At 31.7% G+C, this 11,638-nt stretch overlaps 1 protein-coding gene and 1 non-coding gene across 3 annotated transcripts; both read right to left on the minus strand.

Moving 5' to 3' along the window:
• Positions 1 to 268: 268 nt before the first annotated feature.
• On the minus strand, positions 269 to 341 carry TRNAF-GAA (transfer RNA phenylalanine (anticodon GAA)). Its single transcript has one exon. It is a non-coding gene; the product is annotated as a tRNA-Phe (tRNA).
• Positions 342 to 4,312: 3,971 nt separating this feature from the next.
• LOC129317988 (mediator of RNA polymerase II transcription subunit 15a-like) lies at positions 4,313 to 11,416 on the minus strand. 2 transcript variants are annotated; one of them, XM_054962451.1, is made up of 6 exons: positions 11,240 to 11,416; positions 10,023 to 10,146; positions 9,596 to 9,643; positions 6,922 to 7,033; positions 6,692 to 6,812; positions 4,313 to 4,696 (listed from the first exon to the last, which is right to left on the minus strand). In XM_054962451.1, exons 2-6 carry the CDS (start codon positions 10,130 to 10,132, stop codon positions 4,689 to 4,691), a joined length of 399 nt encoding a protein of 132 aa, XP_054818426.1. In that variant the 5' UTR covers positions 10,133 to 10,146; positions 11,240 to 11,416; the 3' UTR covers positions 4,313 to 4,688. The 2 variants fall into 2 exon arrangements, with proteins under 2 accessions (XP_054818426.1, XP_054818427.1); XM_054962452.1 differs by lacking the exon at positions 9,596 to 9,643 and having other exon boundaries at positions 11,240 to 11,412.
• Positions 11,417 to 11,638: the final 222 nt, after the last annotated feature.

The raw sequence follows: 11,638 nt of genomic DNA on the forward strand, positions 1-11,638 counted from the left end.
TTTTTTTTTTGGGCCAACTCTTCATTGATCATATGAGACTTTAGAGTCTTGGCCCAAAAAAAAAAGATTATTTGGATAAAGAATTTTCCATTGATGCATAAAGTACTATTTGGATAATAAATAGTACTTGATAATATCGCGGCATCCCTCACATGGGCCTTCAGCTAATGAGGACAAATATACAGCCCAAATCCATAATGGCAAAAAGCCCTTGTAAGGGAGCCCAAAAGGTCAGCCCCAATTGCATAGCAAATAAATAAATAATAAATGCGGTGAGCGTGGATCGAACACGCGACCTTCAGATCTTCAGTCTGACGCTCTCCCAACTGAGCCATCCCCGCACGTTGTTGTGTAATTCTGACATTCTAAATTATTTATTTGTATGTTGTTATTTTTCATGTTACCCATCTTCTCAGGCCAGCCCCGTAATTAGCTCAGAGAAATTATCTGCTTATGACTATCTTACAAATTCTCTTTTTCATTATTTATTTTAGAGCTCCTGCAAAATGAATCTCATGCTTGATGGAAATTTAATGAAAAAAGAATCTTTTTTTTTCTCCTGTAAAATGAACCAACTCAAACATTGGATTTTTCTTTATCAGAAAATAAACTGAAATGCTACAAGATACCAAAAAGAATTAGGAAACACGAGAATAGAAGGAAATTAGAACAAACACAGTATAGTGAATAACAGCTGAATTATAACAAGGAACCGATGATGAATGATCTCTAATAATGCATGACAATCCTCGAAGATGTTCATCAGAAATAAGATAATGCAAAGTAAAGCTGCTTGACTGACCACTATTATTTTCCCCTTGAATTTTCTTTTCAAGTTTTTTCAGGTCTCTGAAAAATTTTGCCATGCAATATTAAACGACCTTCCAACATAACTATTCCTCGCACACATCACTGCTTATGCAAGGAAAATCTAATTTTATTTGAGCACCAAATAAACATGTGCAGAGTCGGGTAGCAGATAGTACTTCTAAAAAGTAAAAACACAAGGAAATTTTGCCAATGACCATGTAAATCTGCATTGAAGTTCAAAAATTAGATTAAGTTAAAAGGTTGCAATTACATTTATAATGTCTATGACTTGTATCATGGGAAAGGGAAAATTAGTTTATTTCCCTATAGTCACATTCGTTCCTTTAATCAAGTAAAATGCTGTTGTTTGCTAAAACAAAAATCATAAGATGATATACTTCTCTGCAATTTTCTCTTTCCCCTTTGATGGTTAATCATCTGCTCATATATGGCATTTGTTATACAGATTCCATTTACTTATATTATCTAAACAAGTTTCAATTTGTTAAATTGACTTTTTACATAACTTTATCAAAACATAAATTATGTTGTAAAATTTGACTTTTATCCCAACTTTAGTTTACTAATCGTAGTTTGTACAAAATTTAGTTCTACAAATGTTAATGCAAATAAGCTCTAACAAAGCCTTGGTGTAAACTAAGAGATTGGGTTTATAGCTCGCTTAAAGTGATTTTTTTTATTAGAAAGCATGCATTCATAAATTAATAATGATAACAAATGATTGGATTTACATAATGAAAACTTTCATCAATTACGCCTCTTACTGAAGAGGTGGGGGAGCTTAAAGTGATTTCCTTTTTAGTAAATAATAAAAAAAATATTTGATCTTTTTATTATTTGTTGATGACAAATAATATGTTGTGTACTATTCAAATTTATTGGAGCGCTTTATTCAGACTTCGTTCACTTTAATATACATTGCAAGATGCTAATTAGAACATTATTAATTAAAAAAAACTTAAATATTGCAACTCCAGGTTAATTTCTACTGTTAACATACTTGATACCTCTCAAATAACAATCATAATTATTTTACAAAACCTTACGCAATTCCAGGCTAAAATTTTGACGAGAAAATAATGGAGTATATTTTATTCACTTGGGTGCATAATGTTTTATACATAACCTCCATTTATAAGCCTTCAGCTATTAAAGTATAATGTTAATGTTATGGATGAATAAGGAAGGACATAATAGTATGTTATGAGAGAAATACTTAGGTCAACCGGGTACATCACATTGTTTGTGATCTATCTAATAAAAACATGACGTTTAGATACCATTAAATATAAATTAATTTTGATGTCAACGATAGTAAAGAAAAAGCAAGAAATCAAATGTATATTTTGTTATAAAAAAAATCAATTTAAAAAGCATCACGCAAGGTTTTATTTAGATTGATTGAAGCATTTTAATTAGATAGACTACAAATGATGTAGTGTACCCGATCTACATAAATATTTCTCATACAATGAAGTCTCTAGAGGTTATAAGATATTAATTATGTGAAACTCCTTCAAAGTCATTCATTGGAAGATTATAGAAAATGAAGAATCCTCAATATTATGAGTTACAAGCATCGAATCATATAATCATAAGATATTCATGATATTAAGGGCTTTTTAACATTTACATGGAATTGAATTTAAGATTAGTGCTTAAGAATATGTTTGAGAGTATACAATGAAGCAAAAATAAACAATTATTAATCGAATGAAATAGGGTGAAGAGTGACAAAGTAAAATATAATGGAATATTTTATTGTTTGAGAATTTTAGTAAAATAAGGAATAATTTTTATTTTCTGTCTGTTGCCTCCCTCTATTTCATCCTACTTTTCCTTTCACTTTAAAATTTAGATTATTTTATATTTAATAATTTTAAAAAATAAAAATTGACATTATATATATAATATGCTAAACTATTAAATTTTATTGCATGTAAGTATTTTTCAACAAATAATAAAGTTATTATTGTATATATGAAATTAATCGTTTTTCCTTCCTCCCATTATCTCTCAATCAACCAAGTATAGGAAGAAAAAATTATATCTCTCCACTTTTCTCTCCTTTAATTTTCTCCTATCCTTGTTTTTTCATGTGAGCCAAGCACAACATTACGTTGAGAGGAGTGAAATAGTTAGAGGGAAAAAAAGGATGAAGGTCATTTATAATAATATTATTTATATCATGTCATTTTATTTGTACTCTTCCAAATTAGGGGTTAAAAAAATGAATATATGAAAACTAAAGATAGCTTGTAATGTTATTCCAAACCATTTTATTACATTTAAAAAAAAAAATCCAACAAAACAATCGTATAAAACTTTTCGCAATTTCACTCCATTTCATTCCATCCAAAAATAACTTCCAAGTACTACCTAAATGGCCAATAGGATTAACGAACGTGGGTCATGTTTTCCCTTATTTAATGGATATCTCAATTGAAAAATTAGAAGATATTAATAATTACACCTTTTTAATTAACAATATTTTTTAAAAAATTATCAATTATATTTAAAAGTAGTGTCTGAAAAATCGGATAAAACATGATGGTAGGATTGGTTGAACCATTGACCAGAGCCATTAACAACTCAGTTTGGATTAAAAAAAACTATTTTAGTGGTTGAACCAGATTAAACTATAGTTGAGTTATTAGCAAGCCAAAAATTGATGTTGAATCAAGAATCGAAGCAATTTTCAAGAAATCGGATGATTTTAAATATAATATTAAAAAATCTTAAAAATTTTAAAAAATTTAAAAATTAGATCCACATTAAAAGCTAATTTTATTTTTTGATAATTAATATATATAAGATATTATCCGAGTCCCTTTTTTTATAAAGTTATTGATAGTTATAGGTGCAAATATATGTACTTTTAAGTCTACTCAAATCTAATTTAATCAAAATTAACCTATATTTAACAAGGTACAAAATTATAATTTATAATATTATTAATTTACTGTTGACCGGTGTAATCCCTTAACCCTCAAAATAAAAACTAGAATTAATATTAATGTAGTATAAGACCAACCTAGGTCATCTCCTAATGAATGGTTTGTATTCAAGTAAGAGACTATCTAATGAAATAAATGATTCAATGTGTTCAAAGTTTGATTACTTAATTACCTACTTGATAAGTAATTAAAATTGCTAGCTAAGTAAAAGGTGTGGAATTCCCTTTTTGAGAATGCGAAACCTTAAAAATTAGTTGACTTTAGAATCATTATCCTCTTGTGGTTAAGTTAAATTCAACTCCTCTTTCTTCTTGAACAAAGTTGTCTTTATTTAAGAAGATTATCCTAACCTAACTAACATAATTAGCTAAATTTTTTAAGTTTTGCATTAAAGTACCTGGTTCATTTAACCAACTAGTGCAAAGATTACCAAGTGTTTCAATTAAAGTTTCTTCCTCAAGTGCTACAGTCAAGCAATGAGATGAACAACCATAAATTATGTCAAACTACTCAACATCATAAGATTATACAATATCAACATATATATTTCACTAAATAAAAAACACAAAATTATGTGTCTAATAAGGAGTGGCCGAATTAGTTCATGACATCCAAAGAGAGAAATTAACCTCACAATCATTTTCTCTTTGCATAAAGATCAAACTTACATTAGAATTTAAAAGCAATAAAAACCAAACTCTAGAGTAAGACGTTTAACCATCAAGTAAAAGATAATAGGAAACAAGCAAAACTTGGCCAAATGAAGTTATAGATTCATCCTCTATCTTTATCTCTTTAGAATTTCACTAAGAAATTTAACCAACCATCGCCATCTTCAAGAAACCTAGGACTTCTTTGACTGGCTAAACTTCATAGTAAGCTTGAATGAGGAAGATGAGCTTAGATCCCTGTAAGAGTGGAAGGGAATAGACGAGCTAGGTAAGGGATGAAGAATGATGTAGGTTTTGTGAAAATTTGATAGCTTAAGTTAGGGTGCTAGAAAATAATGAACAATGAAAAAAAAAAAAAGAATAAGATAAACTATAGAAAGAAGACAAGAGAAAGTAAAATTTGGTGAATGAGTTAAGTATTTGAATCTGAATTGTCTTTTTAGAAGTTGATGATGCGTGTTTTTGGGACCAGATTAGCCTACAAAATTAATTAAAAAATAAATTAAAATCAAAGGAAAAGTTTCATACTTTATGCACATGCCCTTAGGGGATACCTTCTCGTTGGTTAAATAATAACTCATATGCTAATATGAATATTCTCATACTTTGCACTTAAAAAATCTGATCCCCCTCATCTTCTTAGCCATTTAGCAAGCCATGCCCAAAATACCCTTCTTACACTTTCTTGACCAATTGATACAAGTCTAAATACACATGTGTCATCAACGTCACATAATAAATAAAATTAATCAAATAAATGCATGTGACATAATAATTTATATTTAGTAACATGAAATTAATCATTTAGATGGGAGAAAAATAATACAATTTATTTTAAGGGCTGCCCATGTAAAACCATGCATGCACAAAACCCTAATTAGGTCAACAAAGTCAACAACATTAATTTTATAATTTTAATTTATATTTCTCAAACCACATTGAATTTTCAAAATTTCATTTTATATTCATTCTCCTGGGTATCAACACATTTGAATTAATTTTCTTATACATTTCTCAAAAGTTTAATTTTTGAACCAAAATGCTTTTAATGCACAACTTTGTTCTTTAAATAATTTTCTTACTTTTAAAACTATGAATGCATCAAAGTAAGAAATATAACATGTAAAATAACTCCTAAATAATTGAATAAAATGTGTAAATAATGTGCCTTATCAACTGTCATAGTGCATCATTTTATTAACATATTATATATTTATTTTATATATATATATATAATATTATATAATATTATATATAATGTGGTGTGATGTTATTTTGAATATTTTGAGATAGAATCTGTTGACGTGATTGTGGCTGATTAGGCAAAGGCATTGCATGCGACTGCCCTGGATTTTGAACTTGGGGCTGAGTTAATCCTGTTCAAATATATGACCACCTAATTCCTCTGCATATAGTGCAGTTAAAGAGAGATGCAGGGAAAAGAGATAATGGGTGTAGAAAGAAAGTGAATCCCACATACGTTTACACCATTTTATATCACTCTCTCTCCAACTATAAGATTGCATGCCTATAGAGGATTCAATTTCAAAGAAAGTGACCTAAGTATAGAGTGAATATCAATCAAAATCAATAAGCCAAAACAGGAAACAACTTAAATTTCATCAATGCTTAAATGAAGTCAATGTAAACTTTTAAGTTTAAAATTTCAACAGCATAAAGTTTTTAAGAAAATAATAAAGAAATGAAGAAAGAGAAAGGACAAGGATTTGGTGCAGAGCCAATGGAACTCCATATATTAATGATATCTTGAGCAATAATACACAAGATTCTCTACATATAAACTACAAAGCTAATAGAAATTTATCTCCATGTGCGCAAGTTATCATTGATAGCATCCATTATCACTTTTACATTAGGTCTAGAATTGCACATGCACAAAGGATTATAACTAAAAATGATGACAGAACTCAAACAGCCAAAATTACAAAAAGAACAACAATAACAAAAAACCTTATCCTATTAGGTGAGATTGACTATATGGATTAACTCCACCTATGTTTACAGCCAATCCCAAGCCCAAATAAAGGAGGAGAGTTGTGCTAAGTCCTCAACAGTTAATATAAGACTTTGTTGAATCTCACATGGAAAATTACTAAAAGAACAGAATGGAAACATCCATTCAAATGCCTTTATATGTGCACATACATGTCATATATAGGCTTTGGAACCACTTAATAATATCATGCCCAAGCCAAGGCTCTAGAACCTAACCTTTATCAGGAGGTTGATTACTGGGGCCACCTGGGTTTGATGGCATAGGGTTGTTTATGTTGTTCTGGGATTTATTCTCCATTGTAAGCATCTTCAAAGATATTTTCCGTAGATAATCAGGCTGCAATTAGTGAGTACCATGTAATATCATCAATCTTGTATATCAACCATGTTTGCGAAGATAAACATAAATGTAATGAAATCAGTGATACTCCTCATTGTGAATTTACCTGGCTAGTTGCAGCAGTATAAATCTTCTCTTCAAACCTTTGAGCAATCATTCGAAGCTCACGTATTCCCTCTTCACCAGAACATGGAAGATGCCTTTTCAATGTTTCCATTCTACAAATGGAAGGAAATGAAATCTTTTAATCATCGTTTTTGATCCAATGTCTATAAGCATCCATGTGTGACATATCCCAGGGAAAAAATAAAAGAACTAGCCAAATACACAGTTTTTCCTTTTTAAAATAATAGAATTGCCCTCCAAACTATACACCAAATCCTTCAAAAGACAGAACACTGCCAACAAGCCAAGAATTTAAATTAAAATCCTCAATTAAGTCTGAAATTATCCCATGTTAAAATATCATCAACAAACTCTCTCTCTCTCCAACTAGAATTTTCTAGATTGATGGAGAAGCAATCAATGGCTGTAGAAATCAAGAAAACTCTGGAGACTTTAGCTGAAGCAATACAAAGGCGGTGCCAAATAAGAAAAATCCAGAAGGCTGTAAATGCATTGATAACAGACCTATTAGCACTATAAATAGATGAAGTCAGATGCTGTGGTGTGTGGTAGAGTGTGAGGAGAGAAGAACGAGAGTTTGCACAGAAAAAAGTGTGCAAGTGTGAGGAGAGAAAGAGAAACTAAGAGAAGTATGAAGGTGTAGTGCATCAAAAAAGTTGAGTAGTGAGAGAAGAAGTAAGAGTGAGTGACGTGAGGAAGGAAGAGAACAGGGACAAAGAGTTTGTTGGTGTAAATTGTAGTGTGTGCTTAAAATAAAAGTTATTTTTTAGTTCAGTCGCTCCCTTTCTCCATCCTCAAATCCCAACATCCAACCTTCAAATTATAAACCCTAATACCCAAGTTAAAATTACATCATAAATTAATCAAGTAAACGTCCTTTACTTCTCATACTGCAATGAAAGATCTCTTCCTTCCCACCTGTAAAATAATGATACAGGAAGTACCTCCACTTCTGAGGACAACCCAACAGTCTAGGCCTGATGAATCATACAATTAAGTTTTTACCCAAAGATTTTATCATTTCAATATATTTGAATGCAGGTGCAAATGTTAGGCAAACATCAAAATCATGTGTTTCTTTTTCACATGTAGTAATGGTCATGAGACAAACTACTGACAATGCTTCATTTTATCGTGATCGGTCTTAGTCACCTACAAAGCATGGGTACCATTGGAAAGGTAACTGATAGAGCTGGTGATTCCCAAAGACTTTCCTGTCATTTCCTAAGGCTTACAGTAGACAATCTAGGCAGGGAGGTGATTTAAAGAAGACTAAGACCAGTGGTCAAGAGGTTTATTTGAAGTTTATAACTGTAAGATTCAAATAATAAAAGAAAAGTCAGGTTAGGTGTAGCCTAGGGTATGGGTAGTGTCACTACTTTTTGACTCTTTAAATATGTACTTCTGTGATGAGGGATGAGGAGGGACTATTGGAGAATTGTTGTCAAGTGAGGAGAGTTCTGGCCTCTCGAATGCCAAATTAGGGGTGGAGAAGATTATCTTTTCTTCATCATTTTATCTTTCTACTTCGGTTTGTATTTGTGAGAGACCAGTGTTCGTGTTGCTGCTCAGAGGGTATAGTTTATGTTGTTTCATGCTCCGTAATTGCCATTTCAGTGTAATTTCAGTCTTTATTTTGATTGTAATCCCACTCTATTGTTCAGCAATAGTAATTGTTAGTTACATTTACAGTGTATTTTCTGGTTTTGCTTATTTTTAAGCTTAATAGAGTAGAGGGTTCCATCAGTAACGCTTAAGTATGAACTTAGAATACAACATCAAGAAAGTCAATATTCAGAAAAGATCAATAGGAAAACATTGGTTTGGTAGAAGTGGCACACAAAAAGTCATTAGTTTGAAAAACAATGAAGAAGTTATTTTATTGTTCATTCAGTCACTAGCTTTATATGAACAAGACAATTAAACAAAGTGCCAACACGTGTCTATACTAGTTCTTCCACCACACATTTATTTATTTTTCTTAAAGTTATTTAGATATCAGAAACACAAGGAACCTCGAAAAAATGTTGTCCATTTATGGAATCAATCATTAAAATTTTCTTGTTCCTTTTTATTTCACAGATATTAATAACGTGCTATAGCTTGTAGATCAAAACTGTGACTCATGGAGCTATGATATGTCCAGGATCGCAACGCTCATATATCTCCGACACTGCTGATCTACAGAAGCAACCTTTTGTAGTAGTAGGCTCTATATATAAATAGAGCAAATGACACAATCTTTACTTCAAGTGATTTTGCAAAGGCTGTCGCTAGAGAATTAGTCAAACCATGCTCAGACAATCAGAATTGGACACTCCAGTACTCATCATATATCATAAAATTAAAAGATATTATTAATAATACCATCAACCCAATCATGTTGAAAGATATTAATAATAGCAACAAGCAGTTTTGGTTGGCAAGGTAGATGAACTAAATAGTGAAGAAAATTATCTTGTATTTGAAGGTGATGATTTGACTTGGAAATGATGTAGCTTTAGCTCATGGAGCTAAGGAGCCAACAAAATGTTTGATCATCATCCACATCCACTTAATTGACAGAAAAGGTAATAAAATCCACCTCTAGTGCTTTTGATATGGTTGATGAGCTTACAAAAACCTTAAAGATGAAAAGTAAATTGAGCAATTACCTGATGATCATTGTTGCAATAATCAATTTGATAAAGAGGAACGGGTTCCTTTTCGGCCAAAAAGAGGATTAGGTTTAGAATTAAGACATCACAAGATAAAGCTAGACTCATAAATTATTAAACACAATGTGTTTTATGATTAGAGTATCTGATGTGATTTATCATTACCATGATCTTTTTTTTCCTTTTTAATGAGTTTGGTTTATATAAGTCATTATCAATTATGTTATGATATATTCTTGAATTTTTTAGAATGGAGGACTACATGAAAATGCCCATGCAATGTTGTGGATTTCACACTAAGCATTTTGCAACCCTTGGGCTACACGAGTGACAAAGTCAATAACTATGTTTGGTACATGACAAAGGTGGGGGGGAAAACTAATTCAGTTCAACTCAGCAATAGAATATTAGAACCGAAACATACATTTTGTTGACATTTCTTTGGCGTGATTCAGGTTGTAGTTGAGCTCTCCAATCATTTGTATCCATAGTTGGTTCAGTGCCTTGAGAAGGTCCCCAATTATTGGTATCCATCAAATTTAAATTAACTGAATAACAAAAGATTTTCAAACAAATCAGATTATATAAAGAAACAAATATAAGGGAGCAGATGCGTACAAGAGAGATACAAAAATAATTGATAAAATTATCAATTCGTCATAGATCCAAACTGGCCATCAATAAAATCACATTTGAGACCTCAAGATTGTAATGACATAAACCCAAGTAGCAGAATATGGAAACTTAATCCATGAGGAGAAGAGGCTAAACTTCTAGTATAGGGCAAGTTATGCCCTTTTCCTCCCTTCTGCCAGTAATTTAAAACGACTAAGTTGTCCTCAAGCAACTATTTCTGTATCATTTTACATACACACACACACACGCAAGCAAGCACGCATAGAGATAGTATTGACTAACCCAAATTAACTAACAATTTCTGTATTACTTTACATAAATAACTTCCCGATATTGAGTAGTATTGACTAACCCAAATCGGAGCATTGTCAATCTTGAAATGAGAAGTAACTCTCATAGCATGAATAAAGGTTTAAGGTTAAGCTCAAGACCTTGTGGAAGGGTATTGAGTCCCTTTCGACCCAACCACTTTTAGTTCCTAATGTCTACCTCAAAATCTTCACGTTAAAATATTTTTCCCATTTTTCCTATTCCCATGTTTGAGGATTTCACCTATTCCCGCTTTTTTCTCTCCCAAATCCTGACACCTTAGCCTCTTCTCTAGAGTTCTTCACTTTGGGATCTATTATACCTAAAAATTAAGATTAATTTCAATCCGTCACGTATCATTGAAATTATATTGGTTTTTGACAATTTCTACTTTTCAAAACTCGTAGTTTCATAATGATTAACATTCAAAGATCTCGACTTTATATCCCCCTCTACCTCTGGATCGTTAGAAGCACCCCTCTTTCCCACCCGCTCTTCGATTGAACAGTAACTTCCCATGATCAATCCAGTACACTTCAGCAACAGCCATTCGACCATGCCAAGCAACACCAATAAAGAAGCAAACATCGAAATTGATAGAGAGAAATATTTCACAAGCCAAAGTGCCAAACAAAATAAATTAGACACAATCAATTAAAAAAAAAAAAGTATTCGTCCAATGAAAAAGTCACAAACCAAGAAAAAACGACGATGAGCCAACTGAGCAGTAACCGAAAGAGAGATAGGGAAATCGTCCGGCAGTGGCTCACGGTGGCCTGGCCGGTGGAGGTGATTATAACGACCTGAGCCCACGTCGGAGCTTAGATTGAAATTCTGCGGGCGAATTGAGGCTGAGCTTCTCGTCAAGTAGGGCAAATTGAATTATTTATAAAGGCTTCAGAGAAATGTAACTTGACCCGTAAACAAAATTGGACATATTTTCATATTGCCCCACCAAAATAGAAGGTCTTGACATGTCAATCCTTCCGGTGCTTTGTTCTCATCTAGTCCTTCAAAATCAGATGTCCTTTTAATTTCCCTTTTTTAATTATTTCAAATTTCATTAATAATACTAATATTGATTATATGAATGTG

This window comes from Prosopis cineraria, unplaced genomic scaffold (assembly GCF_029017545.1).
Source record: "Prosopis cineraria cultivar Desert tree isolate PC_DT_omini unplaced genomic scaffold, ASM2901754v1 PC8, whole genome shotgun sequence".
Classification (NCBI taxonomy): Eukaryota; Viridiplantae; Streptophyta; class Magnoliopsida; order Fabales; family Fabaceae; genus Prosopis; species Prosopis cineraria.

Coding starts and splice junctions, on each gene's coding strand:
- LOC129317988 (XM_054962451.1), bottom strand. CDS start 10,132: ATGGATACCAATAATTGGGGACCTTCTCAAGGCACTGAACCAACTATG. Junction 9,644..10,022: donor CAAAGAAATGTCAACAAAAT/GTATGTTTCGGT, acceptor TTGGCCGAAAAG/GAACCCGTTCCTCTTTATCA. Junction 6,813..6,921: donor ATACTGCTGCAACTAGCCAG/GTAAATTCACAA, acceptor CACTAATTGCAG/CCTGATTATCTACGGAAAAT.